Genomic DNA, 24,262 nt, shown 5'->3' with positions numbered 1-24,262 from the left:
TTTACCCATTGAGGATATCTCACTCTGACTGTGTTGATTTATGCTGCCCTTTCATTGGTAACATGCCCCCCCACCTCCCCCTCCTCTGCCAGTAGCTGTAGGGGAAAAAAGAAGATATTGCTCCTATTTATCAGTGTCAGTCGTCAGAGATGAGCACTCTGAAAATTGATGCCGGTGTGTGAGCGCAGTGGCCAGTCACCGCTTGAGCCTTAGAGGTCGATGGGAGGGGGGGGGGGAGTGGGTTTTCCCTGCTGTGACATACAGTGATCTAACAAGCTTCATGGAAGTTATGATCCTCGTAAACTTATACGTCGTTTCTCAGGGTTAAAGACATTTTTCTTCTTTTTTTTTTTTTTTTTTACCCCTGTCATTTTGTTCTCTAAAAACCACCCCCAAAAATCTAAAAGTCAATTCTAGAATTTAATAGGTTTTCTATCTAAAAACATTCATCAGCTTGCCTGGAGCCAATCCCAGTGAACATCCCTTGACATGTCGTCATCCAGTCTATCACATACAGAGACAAGGAGCCATTCACACAACACATTAACACACATCAACCTAACCTGCATGTCTTTGTACTGTGGGCCGATGCTGGAGTACCCGCAGACTTTTCACTCAGGCACGAGAGAACCTACCAACCGCCAGGTTCAACCCCACGGTCATCTCCCTGTGAGGAGACGGTGCTCACCACTCCACCTCCGTACCACCATCCAGCTATAATTCATGTTTTTACAGTATCAAAGTCCTTTCTATGAAAGGCATCGCTCATACGAACAGAAAATGTTCATCTTAACCTGCAGCTCCTCTTAGCTTAGCACATTGTTGAACTGTCTGACCCTCAGCGATTCAGTTATGGTTTCAAGTTCAGCACAAACTGTTAGAGAGTATCAGTTAGCATCAAGCTTGTAAACGTTATTGAGCATTTATCGGCTAAAAAGATCCAGATATTTCCCATGGGAGTTGGTAGAGACCCAAAACTGAGCAAAAAGAGATTGAATGTGGACCATTGTAGTATCAATGTGGCCAGAACAATGACTCCAAATGAAAAATAATGTTGTGTTATAACTGCTGGTGGTGCAAATAAGTGAGTTTTCCATAACCACTAAAAGATGATGTGTCAGTTTGTTCACAACTCAATTCCACTACCCCCAAATTGAGAGTAGAGCAGTTTCTGCAGGTTTAGAGAAACTGAGCAATTCAACTTTAATGTCAGGAAGTCTTGCCTTTTCTTTCCGCCCTACAGTGTGTTACCATGGGTAAAGCTGAAGCAGCATGAAACAAATCCTTTCCCGCTATTTCACACAATTGATGAGCCTCCAGCTGTAGCTCTCTTCCCTCCTGTCAGCTCCTTTAAGAGAACACCTGCATGGGGGGGGGCAAATATCTCGGCCAGTAGTAAGAGGGAAATTAAAAGCGTCAATCTTGCACGTCTTGTTTTACTTTGCTTTGGTGAAAATGTGCCAAACTGTCAGTGTTCACCACTCCAGGCAGTTTAAGTTAGTATAATGGTTTGGCTATGTGGTTAAATAGAGATATAACATTATAATGGTAGACCTCCAAGGGTGCTAATAAAGCTTAGCGTAGCACCATACAAACAAAGCAAGGAAGGGTGAAAGGAAAATCTGCCCCATGAAAAACTCTCAGAACCTAAAACCAGACAGCTGTGATGGTCTGTGTCAATGAGAAGATTGAATAAATTGAATTGTTTAGATTTGTCACGTGTCTGCAGAATAATTTAGTAACATAAGGATTGATGCATCGAAAGGGGAAAAATCAACACTGAATCACACAAGGAAGATAACCCTATCTGCTGGGTTTTCTGTTTACTCTTTCAAGTACATTGCGCTCTCTGCACTATTCGCTGATGTCACAGCAGGGTGACCCATCAGCAGTCAGAGGCTAAATGTGTCCTGTGATATCAATGATTGGGGAGTTGCCACTGGTGCACTTTGCTCAGAGCCAAACAGGCACAATCACGGTCAAGAGCTCAAACAGCGGATGGTGGATGCCGGCTCAGGTTAAATCTTCAGGGACTTTTTTACTTCTACAGTGGTCTGAATAAACAATGTCCCCTTTCATTCTCCCGCTATAAAATACAAAGGGAGGATGTAGCGATCAGGATGTCCATCAGGAAACTACACAAACGTTAATGGATGAATACATAAACTGTCCTTTATACTTTCAGACTGTTCCCAACTTTTGCCAAGCAACTATTTATCCTCCTCTCTGACCTTTATGACCTCCAAACAAACCACCTACACCTGAATCAGGACTTATTCACAACCATAAGCAGAAACATCACCCCTCTGTAACCTGGAGTCGTCCATTGCAGAACCTGTGTATCCAGCCCAGTTATGTTGGTGTGCAAGGAGGATATATCATCTCCTGATTACCCCTCTAAATGTTCTAACTGCTTGCAGTACTTGACAGTGCCATTTCTCAGTCTAATTGTGTATCTGTGTGCATCATGTGTGTGTAACAGGCCACTGACAAGGACACCGGGAATTACAGCGCCATGGCGTACCGCCTGATTATCCCGCCCACGCCGGAGGGCCAGGACAGCTTCGTCATCGAGACCTACACGGGCATGGTCAAGTCGGCCATGATGTTTCGAAATATGCGCAGGTCCTATTTCAAGTTTGAGGTTATTGCCACAGACGACTACGGGATAGGTCTCAGCAGCAGTGCCGATGTGGTGGTGAGTGTCACGTTTGTTTGTACAGATCAATAAAATATATATGTGTAGTAAACGTGCATTGACTGTATGTCATCTGCTTAAATATGTCCCTAGTGCCACCTGCACACCAGTGGCATATTGATGGTATGATGTGCAAGACCTCCACAGTAAAAGAGGAGTAACCTGTTAGCCTTTTATAAAGGACATTTTTTTGAGATAGGATTGTCAGTTATTTAACAATAATTATGTCATATTTGCTTTGATATGTGCTTTAGATTTTGCATCATTCATTTTGACATTGATTCCTGTATGTTTTTATTTGTCTTTTTTGTATTTTAATCAGTTTGCTGTGTTTAAGTGTGTTTTTTTGTGTGTTTGAATTCATATTTAAAACCTGGTGCCATAACTCCCTGGCAGACAGGATGTTGTATTTCAATGGGGCTTTTCTGTTGAAATAAAGGAGAAATATAAAATTAAAACAATAATTCAAAAGATGACAGCCATAAAACACAACCACAAGCTGCAAATTAAGTATGAGAGAGTCTAGGAAAGTCTATAGAATGTACTAATAAGTTTATTTTGTTGTTATGCTTGAATTTCTTTTTACCAATCATTTCCCAGACTCGGCTTTGTCCCCGTTTCATTGCTCATCTCTCCTGGATGTGAGCAGGATTATTATTTTTCCGTTTGTTTCATTTAAATGTGGCCGGCTAACAAGCCCACTAACAAGACAGAAGGAGGGTCTGGGACATTACCTGGATATGAGAGAGCAGCGAGTGCTTAACCGCGGTGCTCATTAATTTTCAAGGGGAAAGCTAATTTCACAGGAGGTGCATGGGAGATTTGGCTGCAGAGCACAGAGGCTGTTGCCCGTGCACTTAACTGCGGGGTCAGAATTAGGCCTTGTCAAGTTTGCCCAGGGCACCAATACCGGCAAGCGGTTAGAGGGTCTCATTTGCTTCGAGGAAAGAGGCATTTAAATATGTAGAACCAAAATCACTGTAGGGCATGAAAAATGGCTAAATCAGTCTTTATATCTACCATCTGCTGTCTTATTTACCCCCTGGTGCTTTGTTCCTTTCCTTCCTTCCATCCTGCGCTCTCTCAGGTTTCTGTGGTCAACGCGCTGGACATGCAAGTTGTTGTGTCCACTGTCCCTCCCCATTTAGTGGAAGAGAAAAAAGAGGAGCTCATTAGGTAAGAAAACATTTAACATGACTGAATAATTAATGTCAGACCAAATTATCAGTACCAATTTTTTTGTTAAAGAGATACTGCAAACTTAAATATGTGTTTTTTTGGGCTTTGATGAAATACAAAACATTACCATTTTTAAATTAACATGGCTCATTACACCACCTAGTGTTTCACACCTTCTTGGACCTTGCAGGGCAACGCTGACGTAGTGAACCGTTTGTGATGTCTTCATGTCATGATATATACATAGAATAAGAGGAGATTTAAAAAAACGATATCAAATAATAGTAAAAAAAAACCTTATACGCTTAAGATGAGTTCACAGAGCAAACCTCTCGGCGTACAAATATGCTAAACAGGCTGAAAAACAAATCATTGAATAAAGAAGTTAACAAGACTTAGTCAAGGGCAGTCAAATGCCTTAGAGAACAGGTGGCTCTTCAGTGTAGTCTTAAAAGTCTCAGCAGAGTGGGAACACCTAATTGAAAGAGGTAAACAGCTCCATTGCTACTCTGAAACTAAACCACCACATCGTCAAGCCTTCAGTGACGTCCCCCATCCTCAAGCAGCCCCGGCTGTTTCTCACACACAGTTTCGTGAGAGAAAGGCAGTATAAAGTTAGAGGAGTTTTTACTGGTGGCCAAGACAATGGCAGCCATTGCCACTGGTTCAAATGAATGTGGACCACTACAATCTTCAGACACGGTTGCTTCCGCCCCCGGTGTCTCAGGACAATCCGTCTTTGCCAGCGGTTTGAAATGTCGGAGATGAGTATATGACTTAGCCCCACTTCCAAGCTCTGCGTTCTTAAGGCATTATTTTTAAGTTTTTTGAATTACACATGAAGGTATTTGATAAGAAGACACTGGAAAATGAATCGACTCTTTTTTGTGCAGTGCCTTTCCCACCACGATATCTTGTTTCAGCTACTTAAAATAAACACGGTCTAATAAAAATCAACGTCACATAGACATCAACAAGAAGATACGATCATGGATTGGCCAATGAGACTATCCTCGGGAGTCGGTTTCTAATTAATTAATGATGAGATTGAGATGATCAGATTCATGAAACATCTCTTGGCAGCTCCCGGGGCACAGTGTTTAGCCTCATTAGTTCATATGAATGGGAAATTGGTGTAAATAGTTGATTTTCAGGAGCTTTCTGTGTCCCTCCCACACAAGGGACACCACTGTCTGGGCTGAAACAGCACACACATTAGTCATGTTAAGCTCTTTGCAGTGATGTCATTTGAGGGGTCTGCAATTTTTCACAGTGCTGGTGATGATCCATTTTACCTGAGTGCTCAAACTGTTTATCCTCTTTGGCAAAGGTAGACGGCCAAGGCTTTCCTTTATTGGCTGTAATTTGAGGTGTGGATTTCTCCCAGCCTGAAAAAGGATTAGCATAGTCTCACTTTGCCAAGAGCCCAGTTTGGAGACACAAGCTGCTGCCCAATGGCACAAACATAACCAGAGTGTAGTGCTTAAGGTTGGTGGCTCTCATATTGGCTGTCGGCACAGAGCTGCCACAAATGCTTTGAACTTACATGAACCTGGTTTTTGGTTAATTTAAGTCTAGACATGATCTACCATCTTCAGTATTTGCGCCAATATTTCTTTATTTAAGGCGGCACGTGGTGCAGAGGAAGAAGCTCCTCAGTATTCAGCTGCGGTCTCTCTTTGTGGAGTTTTGCCTGTTCATCCCGTGTTTGCGTAGGTCTCTCTGCATGTATGCTGCTTCCTCCCACAGTCCAAAGACAAGCAGATCAGGGTTTGTTTAGTTGGAGACTCAAAGACGATATCTGTCCTCTTAGGCATTATTGCTCCACATCAGTTATAATCCCATGTCATATGACCATACGCCTACACTGGCCATGTGCAGGTTTAAATAGGGAGAGGGTTTTCTATTGTGCAGTTGGTTGCTTAATTAATGAAAATACTATGAACAAGGAAGAACAATAGGGAAAAGTAGAATGAGCTATTTATTTTATTCAGGCAAACGCCAGGATGGAACTCTTACTGACAGTCAGTGTTTACAGCGTTTTGCATTCACTGCTGGAAATCGAGTCAGAACCAATAATCAAGATGCGCATTAGGGGGGAGTGTATCATCCATTTCCAAAAGAGGTGGTAGAGTGTTCGTCTTCCTACCAGAAGGTCTCTGATTCAATCCTCAGTCTTCCCCATCTGCATGCTGAAGTGTCCTTGGGCAAGATACTGAACAACTAAATGGCCCCTCATAGATGTTGAATACACTAACTGTAAGTCGCTTTGGATAAAATCGTCCGCCATATGACATGTGATGTAATGTAATGTCTCCTTATCCGCCCGTCCAGATAACGCAGCCCGGGAGCTTTTAAACTAAAACGAGGTCATCCAGGTTTCCAAACCTCTCATTTTTTGGTGCCCAAAAACTCCAGGATTAGTGTGGACGCCATGATTGGCTTCAGCTCCCCCTGTGTGCCCCAGAGAATAACCAGTACTGATCAAGAAATGACTTCTTTTAGTTTTAACTTGTTTTGTGTTTGTTTCAGTATTATGGAGCGCTACATCCAGGACCAGATTCCAGGGGCCAAAGTGATTGTAGAAGCGATTGGGCCCCGTCGTCACGGCGACGGCTTTGAGCTGGAGGACTACAGTAAGACGGACCTGATGGTGTACGCCATCGACCCGCTCACCAACAGGGCCATCTCACGCCAGGAGCTCTTCAAGTGAGTGGGTGAAGTTTTATTGCAAAAAGTCCAGTCCACCATTTGGTTGAAATTGATGCCCTGCATGTCTCTCTCTCCTTCCCCACTGTCCACACAGTGAGTCAGCATATATCTCTCCTCTCCCACAGCGTCTCCACTTTCTCAACGCCTTTAGGTTCTTTATACGACTTTGATTATCCTGCAGGTGCAACAAATCTGTCATATGTCAGAGTAGAGGGGCAGATTTAAGGGAGAGAAGGGCGAGGTGAGGCTAGGAATGGACAAATTGAGAGTGAGGGTATGTGTGTATTTCAGTCAGACCATCCATTCGTCATGCCGGTGCCTTGAAGGTTGTTCCAGGAGCTTGGTTATTATGTCCGCTGTAGATTTTATTTATTTTTGTTTTGGGGACATGTAGCGATGGAGATGTAATACCCGTGTGTCAAGGATCTCTCTGTGAAAGTGTGTTGAAACACTGGTTGAAGACAGAAAAGGGGCAGAGAGAACTTCTTTGTTCTCGTGTTTCTTAGTCCTTCGGTCAAATCAATCAGACGCCGAGCTTCAAAAGCCAGTTCCACTAGAGCATGAGAGTGTCCAGTCAATATGCAACTGTTGTCCACTTTCTGTCTTTGTTTCTCCAAATCTGTGGCCTCTGTTTCCCTTCATTTGGAAATCCCACACTCAAATGACATTTAGAGGGTGCTTTGTGAATGTTTTGAATCCATTATATCTGTGTCCTTGACCATCAGACGCGCGCCACAGCCTTTTTGTTTTTAGTGGGCGCTTGAGGCTGCAGCCATGAGCAGGGCGTGTTAAAAGAAGCTTCTGTTTTTTTTTTTTTTTAAACCAAAAATAGCGGCCATCGCCCTGATCACAAGTGGCAGCTTTTCAGAGAGCAGAGCTAATTTTACAGTTAAAGAGTCTCCATCGTTAATAACAATCTGCTCCTTTAGATACGGGGAGCCTTTTAGATGAGAGGAGAAAGGCCTTTTATGCATACTGTGCATGTCTGATCATGTTGGGGGGGGGGGGGTAATTGCATGTTATATATGTGTGACTTTGTCGTCAGATCACAGAGGGAGGAAGAGAAACAACGAGTGGATTGTTGTGTTGTGCAGTGTCCTCATATCACCTTGAGTGCCGGACTCTCCTTCATGGCCATTTACCGATTCACCTATAGAAGAACAAAATGACAGTAATTGGATGTGGCAGTTCACTCGTTCCTTTGTGAGTCAGGATGTTTCAAAGCCACTTTGAAGCAACCGGTTATTGGAACATCAGTGATTCGACTGCACATATACACGTTTGTGCTGCAAATTCTGTCTGTATTGAAAACACATGTGAATCTACACATGTGGTCAGAAAGGTCACGCAACGTTTTTAATTTATTTTTCGTGGCCAGAATCATTTTGAGTTACAGGTAAAAAATAAATTCCTGTTTGCCCGATCCCCATTCTCTGGTTCCAGCTCTCGAAATGTGATGGTTAAATTACCAGATGTCAATGACATTGAAATAATTATTTTTCAGCAAATGAGGGTTTTTAAGCAAATGTGTTCAGCAGCTTGTCGCTAACTGTGAAGCTGACCCGTCGGTGTTAGGCAGGTTGTGCACAGTGACTTTTTAGAGCTTTGTCACTAACAGCAGCTGCCTGCTGTTATAAAAAATGACTCGACAGCTACTTTCAGACAGGCCCGAGACATTTCAAGAACTTTACCTGAAAAAATAAATATGGAAAATGTCAGAGTGAATATAGCTTCACGGCCAGTGAGTGGGTGTGCTGATGATATTTCTAACACACGACATGCAAAACCCAAAAAGGAGCAAAAATATGTGATTTCTGCAGCTTAATTTAAAACCTATACATTAGGCCCTCCCTCCTGCATGTCCTACCCAACCCTCACCTGAATGTTCCGGATCATTTCCTGTTAATGTGAACACGTCTGATCCCGCTGCTGCCTTCTTGATATGTGAAAGGCAAAGTGTTTGTGTCTGAAAACAAGCGAGAGAGCGGTGTACCAAAAGTACGGACTAGTGAAGTTGAAGACTAGATGAATAAACTATGAGCAGAAACTCACTGCAAAGTTTTCAAGTTGTCATTTTATATAACGTTGCTATAAAGCAATATTGATTATAGAGGCTTTCAAACAAACATGATATTCAGAAGTTCACTAGATTAAGATAAATAACAAACTCTCTCTGGGCTCTGTTCTGCTTGAAAACCAATTACTCCCCCGCGCTCATTATTTCTAATAAATCACAGATTTCTCGACGGCAACGTGCTGGACATCAACAAGGAGTTCCAGCCGCACCTCGGCGAGGGCGGCCGCATCCTGGAGATCCGCTCTCCGGACATCGTGGCCAGTGTGAAGAAGGCGGCTCAGGCCGTGGGCTACACGGAGGGGGCGCTCCTAGCTCTGGCCATCATCATCATCCTCTGCTGCATCCCCGCCATCCTCATCGTCATGGTCACCTACAAACAGTGAGTATCCTCTCTCCTCTCCGAGATAGTCAGAGGCCTCTGCGATCAATTAATCCTCTTTAACTGGTTGTCAGGGTGTTAAGAGGGAAATGCATTTTGATTAGGTAGACCATCACCGTGACAGATATTGTGTTGTGCAACTTTTTCTCCTGACAAAAACCTGATCTCCATCATTGAATGTTGACGATCATTTACGGCCTCGTCCCCTTGAGCCGGTTGGAACAGAGCAGTGAAAAAACACAAAGGGCTTTGTTCAAAAGTCTATTTCACATATTTAAGATAGAGCGAGAGCGCATCATGCTTGTTTCTTTTTTTGTGTGGGTGCACGCCCTCTCTCTCTCTCCCTCTGTATCCCTCTGTATCCCTCTCTCTCTCTCTCTCTCTCTCTCTCTCTCTCTCTCTCTCTCTCTCTCTCTCTCTCTCATGCTCCACCTCATGCTCCACAGACGTGCTGACTGTGCACTCTGCTGGGCTTATCTCCCCGTTCATGATTTATTAAAGCAGATTAATTAACACTTATTTGTGACAAATATCTACAGCCAGTTGTGGCTGTCACAGTGCGTCTTCCCACTACTCAATCGCGCTCACAGACGCAGTAAACAGCGCCCTCTCTCTCTCTGTCTCCCTCTCTGTCTCTAGCTTTATCTCACTCATTCCCACATCACACACACTGTGCAAAAATGAAATATGACGCTCTTTGTCCGAAGCATTGTTTGCGTTAGCGAGGCTCTTGAGCTCGTGGTTGGCAGGAGCCTGGTTCTTATCCCCGCTAATGGTCTGTATGCTGAGAGCGTTCCGTAAACGGTGATGTTTGGTAAATATTTATTCACGGCAGATGGGCGGAGTGGTTGTCCTTATGCAAATGCGCAGACCAAACACAGCAGAAAGCTGTTGATGGTGACATTAGCCTAACACACAAACTGTCGTAGCAGATGGCGCTTTGTTGGTGGTGACATTGCTTTGATCAAATTAAATGATTTAGGAAATCATTGTCTCATGTCTGCTTGTCAACGTAATTCACCGTTGCCTTAATTCAGGGATGAGTTTTTTTTTTTTTTTAAATGTGAATCTGTTTATTCATGTGGAATAATTGAATTTCTGCTGGGAATAAGCAATGGTGATATGAAGTGTGGAGGATTCACTGAAGAAAAGTGCATTTAGCCCCACAGTCACTGCTGGAGGCTTGAGTGCTTTCTACTTTGCATAGAAATTGGTGGGAACGTCTGAAGTTTCTCTCCAGTTTCTGCAGTTTAGTGTTAAAGCGGATAGAAATACAAAGAATTTTAAAAAGTCCAGCAAATATTGAATAACTTCTAGTGTAAAATCCTAATATTATATAATCTAACTTGTTTTTTTTTGTCTTTCTCTCTTCCTGTCTCCTCTCTGCTACATCAAAACCAGGTTCAAAGAGTAAGTACTGATTCCTCTTCATGTTTCACTTCATGTCGTATAAGTGTGTGATGATTCTCAGTTATCCCGGTCATGTTAGGTCTGATCAGAATCTCATATCCTCAAACACACACCTCATCCCACTGCAGCAACTGTTCCTCAACATCTCCTCACACATGACTGAACATAACTGCATCTTCAGTTTTACTACCAGTTACTGCTTGTGGCTCTTTTATTTGTGCCTTGTGAAAGCACGTGCATTAATTCACATTGCATGAATAAGTGATGTGTCTTGAGTTAACTCCAGACTGTATGAAATGTAAAGGATGAAGGATAATAGGGTCAAGTGTAGGGGACAATAATAATAATAATAATAAAGTGCAGATTAAGTCATAATACGAATAAAGTAGTAATTTACTGAGAATGAAGTCTTTATTTAATTAGGAAAAAGTCATAATATTCTAAGAATAGTCATAATTTTTTCCAATCAATCTGATGATTGCATTAAAATGAAGAATGTGGAGAATGTTGTGATGTTATGGTTTAGTATAAGTTTGAAAAAAAATAAATGTAATTATTTTATTCATCAGCAGCATAATATCATAAGCATCAGGGTTTTGAAAAGATTATTTGAGAAACAGTGTGTTGATCCAAGCTTTTGTTGTAGTGTCTGTCTCATTATATTATTATTATTATTAGTATTACTTTACTCTGATGACAATCTGATAATATTATGACTTTAGCCTCAATATCTAAGATGCTTTTCCTTCGACGTGGTGTTAATACTTAGAAACATGTATATCTGTGACTTTACATGTTCTCAACACTTTGCGCAGGCGACAGGCAGAATGTGCCAAAACCGCCCGGATTCAGATGGCCTTACCGCCGGGAGGGAAAGCACCTCCTGCGGCTGCTCCCAGCACCAACCTCTATGAAGAGCTGGGCGACAGCAGCATGTGAGTAAACCCTGGCCCTTTATTATCTGTATGCCACCCCACCTCCTCCCATCATAGGCCGCTGCTGTATTGTGCTCAGCAGGTTCCTCTTTCTATGAATTTGAATTCCTGTCAGTCTACCTGCTGCTTTAGACGCGACAGTCGCTGCATCAATGGATCTCTGTGCTCATTGGCTTTCAAACCATGACCTACTCTCTGTTGACCACAGTGCGCTGCAGCACAGCTGGTGATTAGACTGGGACTCCCCTGTACGTATTTGTGATTTGACTGTATTGACTGTATTTGCATCCTTTTTACATGACCCTCTCTCAAGGTGTGTCTGAGTTATTAAAATACCATCACTCTAGTTTAGAAACAAATACACAATCTCGCTTGGGCGCAATAATTGTATTTGGTTTAGACCTATTACCTACAGTGAATATCAGAGTGATCGTTTTTCACCTTTCCTGTTAAATACCACTCTGAACACGCAATGAAATGTTATTGCCGGAGGATTAAATGAGGTTGAATTGGAACTGCTGCCCCGCTGCCTCGGTTAAATTCGTTAAAGAAATACTGCTGCTAACATCACAACTGCTGTTAGAAGAGAGAAGAAAATTGAAATTTAATGGCGAGCTGTAAAAGAGCTGGAGACGGGGCACAGATGTTGACCAACTCTCGACAACAAACGCAGGCTTTTGACTCTGTAGTGGCAGAAAAGACTCTCGAGGGGATTGTTTGTGAGCCAAGCATCGTTTATTTAGGGGTTATTTTCCAGCCTGTGCTCAGAATAAGTGGAGTTTCTCCTATAAACAATCCCATTAAAACACTTTGGAGCAGTGTGAAACTTGTGTGTAATAAACACTTTTGTGTGCTGGGACGGGATGTGCGGGCGTGCAAATAAATCAACAGCGTATATTTCCCCTCAGAAACATGATGTACCTCTGCGCTCGCACCTCCTCCCGGTCTCCATTTTACATTAACACCTCTGACATTTCTGCTGTAGTCACTTACCATCTGTCTGTGTTTGGTTCTTCTGCATCACCTCCACCCCCCTGTCTCCCTGGATTCAGACTGCAGTAAGTAATCCCAACAGATAGGAGGTCTATGAATAGGACCAATAGCATTTGTAAATATGGCGCTCCTTTGTTTCCACCCTCTTGCTTATAGCTTTTGCTGAGCATATGCACTTCCTGTAGATAGATATGGTTGCAGTATGTTTTAGTAAGATTTGTCTTTGACCCGTCCGTTTAATATAGATTTGAATTTGTAATGCGTGTTTTGTTAAATGACCCTGGAAAGTGTTTTTTTCTAACCTCAGTGGTAAAACCTCCCTGTAGTTACGAAAGGTAAAGTTCCCTGTCTGTAGAGGTAACGCACTTTAGCCGTTTTCAGACATGAACAATTGGAACATTTTCCGCACTTTGTCTTTAACATACGAAGAGATCAGCAGGAGATTGTCTTTTTCAGACACGTTGACAACTACAGGAAATTTTTCTGAGCGTTCAGGCGAGGGTGGCTGCCCTGATTAAAGAAAGAAGGAGCCGGGAGGTGTGGCATACATTCCGCTGCTGAATTCGCGTTTTTTGTCTACAGCAGCTCCTTCTGGCCAAAGCTCTCGTAACTCGTCTTTTTTCCAACTTGAGATCTGCGTCCTCTACGTGTACGGTACCTCGTTTTTATCCCTGAGACATTTTTATTCTTTTTGTTTTGTAATTGTTGCATTCGCTCCCGGTAATTGATATTTGCTTTCTCACAAACAGCCCCTCTGGATGGTTTTAAGAGATTACCCAGAGTTCAGTGCATGTCTGAAAGGAGCTTTGAGTAGCCATCACTGCAGCTGTCACCTCCCCACCTCGCAATTAGACAATTGTCTCCTCATTTGTCCTGTTGTCCTAACCTTCACTTCTCTTAGTGTTGTGACTGAATGCACTCATGCGTCCAGTTGTTTGTATTATTCTGTGTCTTTAGTTCACATTTCTGGGCATAATAATTTAATCACATGTTATTATTCTTTAAAACAATCTAAAAGCAAATGATGAGCTATTTAAGTCGTTTTATGTCTGAAGATCAGAATAAGTCACAGCACGAAGAGTCATAATCAGTTAAGAAGCAGGAACAAATGTTGGTTTTGCAACTTCCCTTCTTCCTTTGCTTCGCTCTCCCTTAAACCATCAATCTTCATCTGTTTCAAGTCTTTTCTTTTCCTTTCCACCTCCACCTCCACCTCTCACTGTGACAGGGCTAAAAGGTCTGTCATTAAGGAGGCCGACCACCAGAGGATTTTTAGCACCTTTGCCTGTCGCTCCCTTGCAGCCTGCAGCAACGGAGAATTGCATGTCAACTTACCCAAGTCCGAGAGCAACGTGACCTTCTACTCTGACCGCAACCCACTAACCACCCACAACCCGGTCTATGACAACAGTCCCATGGGCAGTCCCCGTGCGGAAAGGCGGTTCTCCTTTTCTCCTTCCCACTCAGCGGCGCTGGGGTGTAACTGGACAATGCCTGCTCGCGTTCATGGAGGGCTGCACAGTTATGAAGCGCCAAGGAGACAAGCGCTTATGGACCCGACTACCTGGGAGCTGCAGATACTCCGAGCAGCCATGAACGGCGGGCGGAGGACAGAGAGTTCAGACACACTTGACATTAGTGGCAGCACAGAGACCAAGATGTCAGCGCATGAGCAGGCCAGGCAGTTTGAGCAACAGACCCTCCTGGAACAACCCCTCAGGCGAAGCAGAGAGTCCCTGGGCTCCTTCTCTTCTGTTCTTGTCAGGGACAGAGACAGCGATGAGACCCTGGAGCTGACCTCAGATGCTCTGTTCTCTATCATGGATTACCCCTACAGCCCCACATCAGTAGGTCGAGATGTGCCCCCCAGCATTATTATTTCTCAGGGAGAAGAGCAGGGGCCCCTGGCAAGCCAAAGGCCGACTCCACCCGTCCTCAAGGAGTCCAGCTCCAGCAGCTCCAGCTACATGACGGTGCAGCCGTGTCAGATCATGGTGGAGCTCATACCCGACCCGCCAGATGTCCCTCCGCCGCTTCCTCCACGACGGCCACAGCCGCCGTCCCCGCCAACATCTCCTCCCTCTAGTCCACCTCCATCTCCACCTTCAGTCTCCTTCCTTCCTGAACCTCAGTATTCCCCTCCATCCCCTCCATCCCCTCCATCCCCTCCACCCCCTCCACCTCCTCCTCCTCCTCACCATAAACCACGTGCTCCCCCACCACCGCCACTTCTCCCTCCTCCTCCCTCACCTTCTGGCGATCACTCACGCCCAGTCGTGCAGTTTGTTCCCTCCTCTTTGCCGCCCGTGTCCACGCTTCGTCCCGTCTCGGAGCGTAAACACCTTCGTCCTCTGGACCCGGCGCAAGCGGACGTCGGGACGAAGAGGGAGCTCAAGGGGATCCTGAAAAACATCCAGAATCTGGCCGAGCTAGAGAGGTCTGTTGCCAACATGTACAGCCAAGTGGACAAAAACTGCAAGGTGCCCAAGTTTCCCAAGAAACCCTTGGTGACTGGGGAATCAGAGGGTGCGGGCGAACTGCAGAGCTCTGATCCGCGCCACGAGCAGAGCACGCCAAAGACAACCAGCTCCAGCTCTGCTGACCAAATCAACCCGGCGCCGAGCGTGAACTGCACTGAAGATGGAACGAGTCAACCGAGCGTGGCCGCGGAGGCTCAGCGGAGCAGCCAGCTGAACTCGAACAGTCCTTCTGATCTCAGTGAAAACCTTTCCTCTCAGTCCACAATTCTCTGACTCTCTTCTCTGATTCCACTCTCTCATTATTTTTATTTATACGTTCTCCATGCCTCCATGTTTTTCTGTTTATTTCTAAATACTTAATTACTTGTTTATTTATTTGCACAGTTGGTAGTGTTTTATGCAAGACTGTCTGGGTTTCTCAGACACAGAATGCAGTTTTTTTTACTTAGCACTTGGTGTGGAAATTAAATGTTAGTGCCACCTGCCTGTAAATGTGCTCAGTTCTGCCCCTCTCACTGTACAATATGCTTCCAGGCTTGAATTAGAACATACAAATTCAAGCCTTTGAATATACAGAACCACTTTGGCTCTGTTTATTTGCATGTTTTATTGCTCTGCACAGCTATGAGATCTATGAGGGTGTAAAGTATTCCTTAAAGTTCACAGATTAGTCCGTTCATCATGTGATAAGTACGTTGTTTCAGCTCTATCACATAGCATAAACATTTCATGACCAAAATGTCGGAAATTAAATTACAGTATTATCACCAATTTATTTTAAATCCCACAACCCTGGGGTCTGTTTCGTCAAGCCATTTCCTGGCTACATATATTTTTCGAAATTTGTTCTCTTCCACCCTCACTAAGATAATAGCATTAAAATTAAAGATACTGTTGCTTCGTGAAAAATCCAAATTAGGCAAAAGAAAAAAATGATAATATTGGGTGTTTATTTAAAAAAAAAATTGCAATGGAGTGAAATTACCCTAACTGTTAAGAATTCCCCAAAGGTATGCAAATTCTGTGAAATAAGATTCACTGTTTTCCAGAAGGATGATCACACGATTGTTGATGATAAATGTTAATAAAGCTGCTGCAGTGACTTGAGCGCACATAACACTGATATCTTAGGTTGCAATTAGATGATCGAGATTTAAATCATTTAAAGCAAATATCTAGAAAAGCATGGAATAAAAAAGTATTGGATTTTACGCTGAGATAGGCTGCAGGAAAACCTCTTATTTTAATAATGCAATAGAATTGATTGGAAACACACAGTGGGGCTCGGCACTTCTAGGTGAAAACATCTTGTGTCGGACAAAGCATCAGCAATAAAAATACATCGACTTCGGTTCCCAGACAGTCTTGGGTTGAATGAGGAGAGCCGAGCTCCCGGGGACCTGTCTATTCACACGTCTGCAGGGATCCTCCCAGCATGATGAAGTAGTCACTGTGATGTTCGGCTGCACACTGGAAAAGGCTAATTAGAGAACCAATCAATCGTTAACCAGGGCCGCCGCCTGTGGGACTGTCAACTACTGTTACCCTCTCCGTTCCTTTTCCATCCCTCTGACCTTCTGCCTGATCCGTTTGTCTGCGTCTCTCTCTCTCGCTTCTTTTTCCCCCCGCGAAGTTGCTTCTAACGATTTTCAATCCGTGGCCTCTTCTTGTCAATCTTTCCTCGTGGATCTCGAGAGGTTCTATTACCTTTACTTACCCTCATTGCCATGCTGCCTCTGTCCCGTTTGTGTTTTTTTTTTTTTTGCTTGTGTCTTCCTCTCCTCTCTGTCTTTCTCCCACATACTCATCATGTGTTTGTTTCACCCTCTTCACCCTAAGGCAAATGGTCTTAGCGTGCCTCCTTTCCAGAGCAGGGTAATGTTTGATTCATCACACACATCCCCCCCGATGGGCGGATAGAAGGCCGACTGATTCTGTATTCCATGTTCACTGCATGGAATAATCTCTTCTCTAAAGAGGCGAGCCCCTGACATGCTGTTTCTTTCAGCCCAAAGAGTGGTAAAGTCGATTAGATTCTTTTCATTCAGTTTGTACTATTGGATTTAGTCTTTTAAGTTATTTTAGTTCAGCAATATAAGAAAAAAAAACTATTTGAACAGAACTGTATCGTCCAAATTTTGATAATATATAATTAAAAAGACTTCCAAAGAAAACAATCAGGACTCAAAAATGAGGTATGGCTAAAACTTAAAGTATGAATGCATGCAAAGATGACGCTGACTTAACTTACTGCATAATATGCTCAGGCAAATACAAACCAAACACCATATGGTAAACAGGTAAATCATTAATGTCCATGTAGCAGCAGATGCTGATCAGAGAGATCCTGTGTTGCGTGAAACATCCGCCTGCTCTCACACCACATATTGTATTAAAGAAACATTTGAGGAAATCTACTATTTTACTTTAATTCAGAGAGTTTGATGAGAAATAGCACTGCCACATCTGTATGGTTAATATGGCGCCACAGCTGGTTTGTTTGCTGAGCAGAGAGAAACATAAGCAGTCCAAAATAAAAGTTTTCAACCAGTGACTCTGAAATTTAATTATTATTATTTAGTTATTTAATCAGTGCAACAATGTAAATTTTATATTTTTTACTATTGATCATGCCCATTTTTTACGCTGTGGTTTTGATTGGATAAAGAGGGCGGCTCAATGTCCCAGTTATTAGCAGCGTAGTGTTATAGCAAGGTTCACAGTTCAGGTCCTGGATTGGCTGGTGTCTTTCTTTGTGGAGTTTGCATGCTCTCCTCTGGATGGATGGATGGATGAAGATATACTGTGTTGGTGAGGGTGCTGGTACGTATTTGTTGTTTCCCACGAACAAACCAAATCAAGCCCCTGTTTACCTGCTTCCAGTCTGTGTGTTAAACTAAGAGGCGGCTTTTCATAGCTTCATATTCACCTGACAGACAAAACAGTTCTATCCTCCTCTAACGCTCAGTGATTATCATCATTCTTCAAAATGTTGAATCAACCTGAATTGAAACTGATTGCTTAACCATAATGTGTCCTATTTGTGTTGTTGCTGAATGTGTTGGTGGCAGCAGCAGAATAGTATGACCCAGTTGAAATGTTGTTTATTTTATGCAAAGGCAAACTGTGAAGCCAGCTATTTACAGAGCCAAGATGCACCCTGCTGTGACATATATATAATACACTGGCTTCTTCAGCATTCAAGCCTCGTTGTAATTCTGGTTTAACGCCTTTTTCTCCATCGTTACCTCATGAACCCGATAAGGTAATATCGCCCATCTATTCCCCAGAGTTCTCCTCATGCGAGAACTTCCTGCGGCTGCCGTCCACTGGGCCATTTTTCTTGATGTTGTGCGACACCGCAGTAGCCGGCAGCCGAGCCAACAGGTCATCCATCAGATTCCCCACTCCCATCGTCCGCTCTGCCTGGGAGGTGTGGCCATATGGCTCTGCCCTGTCCCCTGGTCACTGCCCATAATAACAGATTACAGCTCTCCAGAGGAAGCTCACATCATTGCTTGGCCATATATCCGAGTGTGGGAGTCGTCATTATTTATGGGCCCAGACAGGTTACAGTTGTACGCTTGTGAACCTGGAGGTTTTAGACGGGCTGCTCCATTTACTCACCGTATCTCATTGACTTCTGCCGAATGCGTCTTGGATGCACTGCTGTTGTCCACGGTAGATGGTTCTTTACCTCCGCCAAAGAGGTTGCTTACCCACCTGTGCTTTTTTTGGCAGCTGGACAAAACAATGCTAGATTTATCTGCACCAAACTTGGCTGAGGGACAAAGACCAGAGAAGAACCTTTTTTGTTTTGTTTTGGGTGAATCCATCTAAAGAGATCGAACCAAGAATTTGAAAGTCACATTTTCAGACATTTTATTAGCTTCTCTTTAATGGTAGAAAAACATGTATGCATGTGGTGTTGAGATCAATCAATTTTGTATAATTTGGTGCAGATTAACAGACTAATTCCTTTTGTTTTTCGTCATAAGAACTAGTCACACATGCAGGACTGTTTGGCCTTGGTGGGGGGGTGAGATAATGCCCAGGCAGAACCCTTTACAAAGAATTGTGAATCTAGTTAAAAGGATGGATCCAAGAATTAGAATAAAATAGCTTTATTGAATTAGTACGGTATCTCATTTGTGGCATTAAGATCTATGTGGCATTATCTTGTGCAGATAAACAGTTTAGTTTCCTGTCAGAAGAACTAGACAGACATGTAGGATTGTTTGGTATTGAGTGGCATTCTTGTCTCTCTGTCTGATAGGGAAATTCTTAAGATTTACTTAATTCGATTTTGAAAGAAAAAACATTGCATTCTGGGGAGAGAAAATGGCGTATTACGCAGCGATAACCAGACACAATTTTATTAGCTTTCTTTGAGTTCGTAATTCCACCATGACTCACAATGTCTTTTTCATATCTGCTCGGAGATTGTCTAGATACGTCTGTATAAACAGTTAGTTCTTTCCCTTTTTTTTCAAACCCCAGTCTTCCCAGCCCTCTTTGATATTTGCTTTTATTGTGACTTTTTTTCCTCCCTGTTTGGATGAGATAACAGGAGGGGGGGGACAGCCCGCATCTGCTTGATAACATTTCGGCCTCAGGCCCCCTCTTTAATACTGAGGAATAACTGCAACTCTGTATTTTAACAAGGAAATGCACAGTAAGTAAAGCTGCATTTTCCTTGGCGGTCAGCAGAAAGTAGACGCAGTCTTCGTCCCGCAGTCGAAACATTTTCTTTATCTAAAAGCACTTGAAATGTTGCTGTCGCTCCATATTCATTATTTGTCTTCTTTTCTCCTTTGTGCGGCGCAGGAGGCGAGGCTACGGCAGACAGGTAAGCATTCCTTCCTGTGATGTGTTTTTATTATAATGTTGTGCCCCGACGTTCTGTCACTCTCGAGGCAGCTGATATCCTATTACTCTTATCTATCACACACTTGATGGAAAACACTGAATGAGATTAATATGAGATCCCGCCGATAGGACTTCTTACTCTGACATTACAGCTTAGGTTTGGTTCAGAAAAGTTTTTTTCTCCCAGTGGTTCTGTCAAATAGCAGATAAGCATTTGGATGAGTTTTTGTCCCCTGTTGGGCAAAAAAAACATAATTGAAGGCCAAACAAAGTCGAGGCTTGACAGTTTTGACATTAACTCCTTTTTCTCACCTTCAAATACTCAATGACCTGTCAACACCCAGCAGAGGCAGGATGTTTGACTCCTTCCCTCTGTTTTCCCTTGCTTCCATCAATACTTCTCCCCTTGCTCCTCCGTGGTGTGTAGCTTAGATTTAATGTAGGAGAGACGCCTTGCATTTTCTTTTTCTGGCTTCTAAATCTGAAACGTGTAGAGTGAACTCTTCCTTGTGTTTGTGTCCCTCCTGGCCGTCCCTTCCCTTCCATCACCTTCTTCCCTACTAAACTTTGGCAGCAACAGCAACTGCTGAGGCCATCTCTGCTGAGACCTGAGGTAGAAACACTCCTGCTTTTCTTAATTCACAGGGATTGTAGTCAATCTGCTGTATACTCACCCTCTGTGCTGCTGCTGCGGCTCTTCTTCTTCTTCTTCTGATGTCTCTGTCTCTCTCTCTCTCTCTCTCTCTCTCTCTTTCTCTCTCTCTCTCTCTCTCTCTCTCTCTCTCTCTCTCTCTCTCTCTCTCTCTCTCTCTGTCTCTCTCTCCGAGGTGTGCTGAGTAATTTCTCTTTTCTGCTTCCCGACATGCAGGAGCTCTCCATGGAGTCAGGTATCGACCCGGGCCAGGACTACTACACACAGGACTACTATAATTACGACCAAGGGTGAGCATGCAGCCCACTGACCGTCCCATCTCCCTGCTGTCTCAATCTAATCTGTGGGACTGATCCTCAATCATTTTCAAGTGAAAGAAATTACATAATTTGGATTTATTTGTGGTGACCTTGCTTCCCAGCTCCGAGTGCTGAGCTCCTCTGGGGCTGGCGAGTTTTTTTGAAAGAAGTTCAGAATAAAACGATGAGCGTAACTTTGGCTGCCTCACACTTCTGCAGCGTTGCATACCATTCAAGCGTTTTCCCGCTCCCCTCCTATCAAATATGCTCATCAATTATGCTCACCTTGAGTCCAGTACCTAAGTTCTTAAAAGTGTTTTCCCGGGGTTTAATGGAAAGAGGGCGTTTTTTGGCTTGCCTGTCCCTTCTCCCCTATGGTGTAAAGAGGAGAAACATGCAACTCAAAGCCCGAACAGCTGCGGGAAAATGTTGTTCATTAAAAGCTCCATCTCTGTGGCAGGTCACTTGCACTATATGTACCTACTGCTGAGAACATTCTGTAAAACTTCTTTTAGCCTCGGCATGTTTTTTTCCCTCTGCACCCTTTCAAACTTGCAGAATGATTTCCAGGCAGTGCAGCAAATCACAGCAGCATTCACTGAGTATTTTATCAAAGATGAAGCCAAATCTACAGAAAAGGAAAAAAAAACGCAGTAATGAATGGAGTCTAGCAGATTTGACGGATGAAGGTTTAGGAGACGGAGTTTAGATAATTTACTAACATAAATTGCGTGACAGCTGAAAACGTCATGCTGTACTGTACACACTGTTCTGCAGAAGGTAATTTAAAAACTATATAAGTTTACAGTTATATTTTCCTTTAGTTTGCTCGTATTGATCTAATATCGTTCTCATCCCTTTAGCAGATTGTTAATTACATTTCTCCAGTGACTCATTAGCTGCACTGTGTTAAATGATTACAGTTGCTTGTAAAAATACATACAAAAATATGTTTAACTAATACAGATGCTTGTGGCTTTTTATCTCACAACATATGGATCAGTACTTTTTAAAGCTACCTCATTAATCAATGGTTATGCTGGTGTACTGTAATTGTAAATGCTGCAGTTTTATCATTACGTTGTTTCTGTTCCTCAGGTACGACCTTCCTCAGTTCGGCAGTCGGAGGAGGCTGATACCGCCCATGTATGATGAATATGGAGAGGTGATAATGGAGGATGATGGGTATTACTACAGTGGCCCGGAGGTATTACCATTCCTTCATGTGATAATGTAAAACTATTACCTTCATGAGTTGTGTGTTCAGTCTATTATTGAAACAGCTGCATCAACCCTGTGTCACATTCTGGCTTTATCATCACAAACCATTGCAAAATGAAATGTGACTGTCGTAGGACCGAGGCAGAGGCAGGGGCCGTGGCGGCGTGCGGGGTAGAGGTCCATCCAAGAAGGTTGCATTTAGAGATGTGCCGCCAGGGGATGAAATCGAACAAGCTGAGCCAGCAGCGGAGGGTGAGCCTTCTAAGGCTGCCAAGAAACTGAAGTCTGTTATGAAACTCAGCAAACTCCTGGCAGCCAGCAAGAGAGAGAAGCCATCTGATGCGGCTCCCTCTGGCCCATCCGCATGGAAAAAAGCCAGAATGTTCAAGATGTTTGGTGCCTGGAAGAAGGACAAAGATTATGCCAAACTGATGTCAGCGCGCCGCATTGACAGCCAGGAGAGTCTGACTGACGGGCCGGCGCATACGGGACCAATCGACAGCAAGTCTGATTCCCGCAGCCGTCTTGGCAAAGTTATGAAGAAAATCAACTTAGGCAACAGGCTGCGGGCCAGGAGGAAGTCGCAGAGTAGTGTGAGTCGTGGCTCTGCCACAGGCAGCGAGAGAGACGAGGAGGCCTCGCAAGCCACCAGTGAGGATGAGAGGAGGTCCAAGGTGTCTATCAGTGTCACAGAGAGTGAGCAGGAAGCAGGTGCAAGTGGAAGCGGTAAGGAGAAAGGCTCTGATGATGAATCCTCAGAGAAAAGCAGTGTTGACAGAGATTATCTGAAAGTAGATTTAGACCGAGACGATGCCAACGAAAGCACAGTGGACTCAGAGGAAGAGCCAGACGAAGATCCAGGGGATTCTGATGAGGAGAGCAAGTCCAAATCTGAAGGAGAAGAAAGTGAGAAGGAATCTGTTAGTGAGAAAGAATCGGCGACCGATAAAGAATCGGATTCAGAGAAAGAGTCCGATTCTGAGAAGTCATCGGCCACAGAGAAAAAATCTGAAACAGAGAAAGAGTCTGACTCCGAGAAAGAGTCTGAATCTGAGAAAGAAACTGAATCGGGAACAGGGACGGCAACAGAGAAGGAAACCAGCTCAGAAAAGGGTTCAGAAACAGGGAGGGACTCTGAGGAAGAGTCTGAGGAGGAAGAGGCTTCAGAGAGTGCTGCAGGAAGTGGGTCTTCTGCCCGCTCTTCCATGAGATCATCAGCTACTGGAGCCAGCAAGAAGAGCAGGTCATCAGCCACGAGTGGTAGTGAGAGTGCAAGTAGGAGTGGTAGCAGGAGGAGTGGGAGTGGCAGCGGTAGTGGTAGCGGTAGTGGTAGCGGCAGTGGTAGCGGCAGTGGTAGCGGCAGTGGCAGCGGCAGTAGTAGCCGTGCTGCGTCTTTATCTGGTTCCAGCTTTAAGTTGTCACAGAGAACCAGGTCATCAGGAAGTGTAGTTACATCAGAGAAGTCCAGCGAAGAGCTCAGTGATGCCGAATCAGGGACAGGGACAGGGACAGCCAGCGAGGCAGAGTCAGGCAGTGAAGGCTCCTCATCTCGTGGGTCCAGCCAGAGGAAAACATCTGAATCCGAGTCTGCTGGAGGGTCTTTTCCTGGCAGTCAGATGGAGGATCAAAGTTCCCTGGGTAGCAAGGAGAGTTCTGTTGCCTCCAAGTCCACCAGTGGCAGCCGGCGTTCCCGAAAGTCCGTTCGGAGCCGCGTATCTGAGGACACGATAACAGAGGAGAGTGAAGAAGAGGATGAGGAAGAATCTCAGTCTGCTGAGGAGAGCAAAGATTCGGCCAGCGAGCTCAGCGACGACACATTGTCCACCAAGTCCAGTGTGACATCTGGAGACCCGGGACCCTCTGCCCCTTACACTGCTCCCCCATATCGCTCAGAGATCAGAAGCATGGGCGAGACGTCTGAGGAGACATACGGAGGACTATCCCCCATCACAGAGGTGGATGAGGACGCCATCTCCTCTGACAGGTCCTCAGCCAGCGGCTCTGGATCAGAACCCAGCGGTGCGTCGAAGGCCTCCGGAGAAACGGGGGCGACGTCAGATGCTGATTCAGAGTCTGAAGGAAACTCAACTTCCTTCTAGAGAGATATATTGTCTGCTGTGAAGTAAGAGAGAATAAATTCAATTACCCTTGCATGGGAGTGAAGAAATATTGCCTGCCTCTACTGAGTGTTTCAAACATCCACTTATCCCTCATTTCCCCTCAGCAAGGAAAAACTTCCCTGCTTTGAAATATGAGGATTTTGCTCTTTTCTTACATCTTTGACCTACTCTTCTCTTTTGGGATCTCTAAGTGTGTTTTCACGCCTTTGCATCTGACTCTACTGTGAGATTTTGCATG

At 44.1% G+C, this 24,262-nt stretch overlaps 1 protein-coding gene across 1 annotated transcript in view; it reads left to right on the top strand.

The window, feature by feature from the left end:
- Nucleotides 1-24,010, top strand: part of LOC133966562 (protocadherin-15-like) — a 100,436-nt gene extending 76,426 nt beyond the window's left edge. The window contains exons 24-33 of the mRNA XM_062401540.1: nucleotides 2,483-2,698; nucleotides 3,786-3,874; nucleotides 6,410-6,586; nucleotides 8,827-9,045; nucleotides 10,447-10,455; nucleotides 11,271-11,390; nucleotides 19,691-19,712; nucleotides 20,601-20,674; nucleotides 21,782-21,890; nucleotides 22,039-24,010. Coding sequence (XP_062257524.1) covers nucleotides 2,483-2,698; nucleotides 3,786-3,874; nucleotides 6,410-6,586; nucleotides 8,827-9,045; nucleotides 10,447-10,455; nucleotides 11,271-11,390; nucleotides 19,691-19,712; nucleotides 20,601-20,674; nucleotides 21,782-21,890; nucleotides 22,039-24,003 — 3,000 coding nt within the window. The 3' untranslated portion in view covers nucleotides 24,004-24,010. The remainder of the gene's footprint in view (nucleotides 1-2,482; nucleotides 2,699-3,785; nucleotides 3,875-6,409; nucleotides 6,587-8,826; nucleotides 9,046-10,446; nucleotides 10,456-11,270; nucleotides 11,391-19,690; nucleotides 19,713-20,600; nucleotides 20,675-21,781; nucleotides 21,891-22,038) is intronic.
- Nucleotides 24,011-24,262: the final 252 nt, after the last annotated feature.

The sequence above is a fragment of the Platichthys flesus genome, chromosome 12 (genome assembly GCF_949316205.1).
Source record: "Platichthys flesus chromosome 12, fPlaFle2.1, whole genome shotgun sequence".
NCBI classification, from domain to species: Eukaryota; Metazoa; Chordata; class Actinopteri; order Pleuronectiformes; family Pleuronectidae; genus Platichthys; species Platichthys flesus.
Note: the sequence above shows the minus strand (reverse complement) of the source record. Positions and strands in the feature narration are given on the sequence as shown.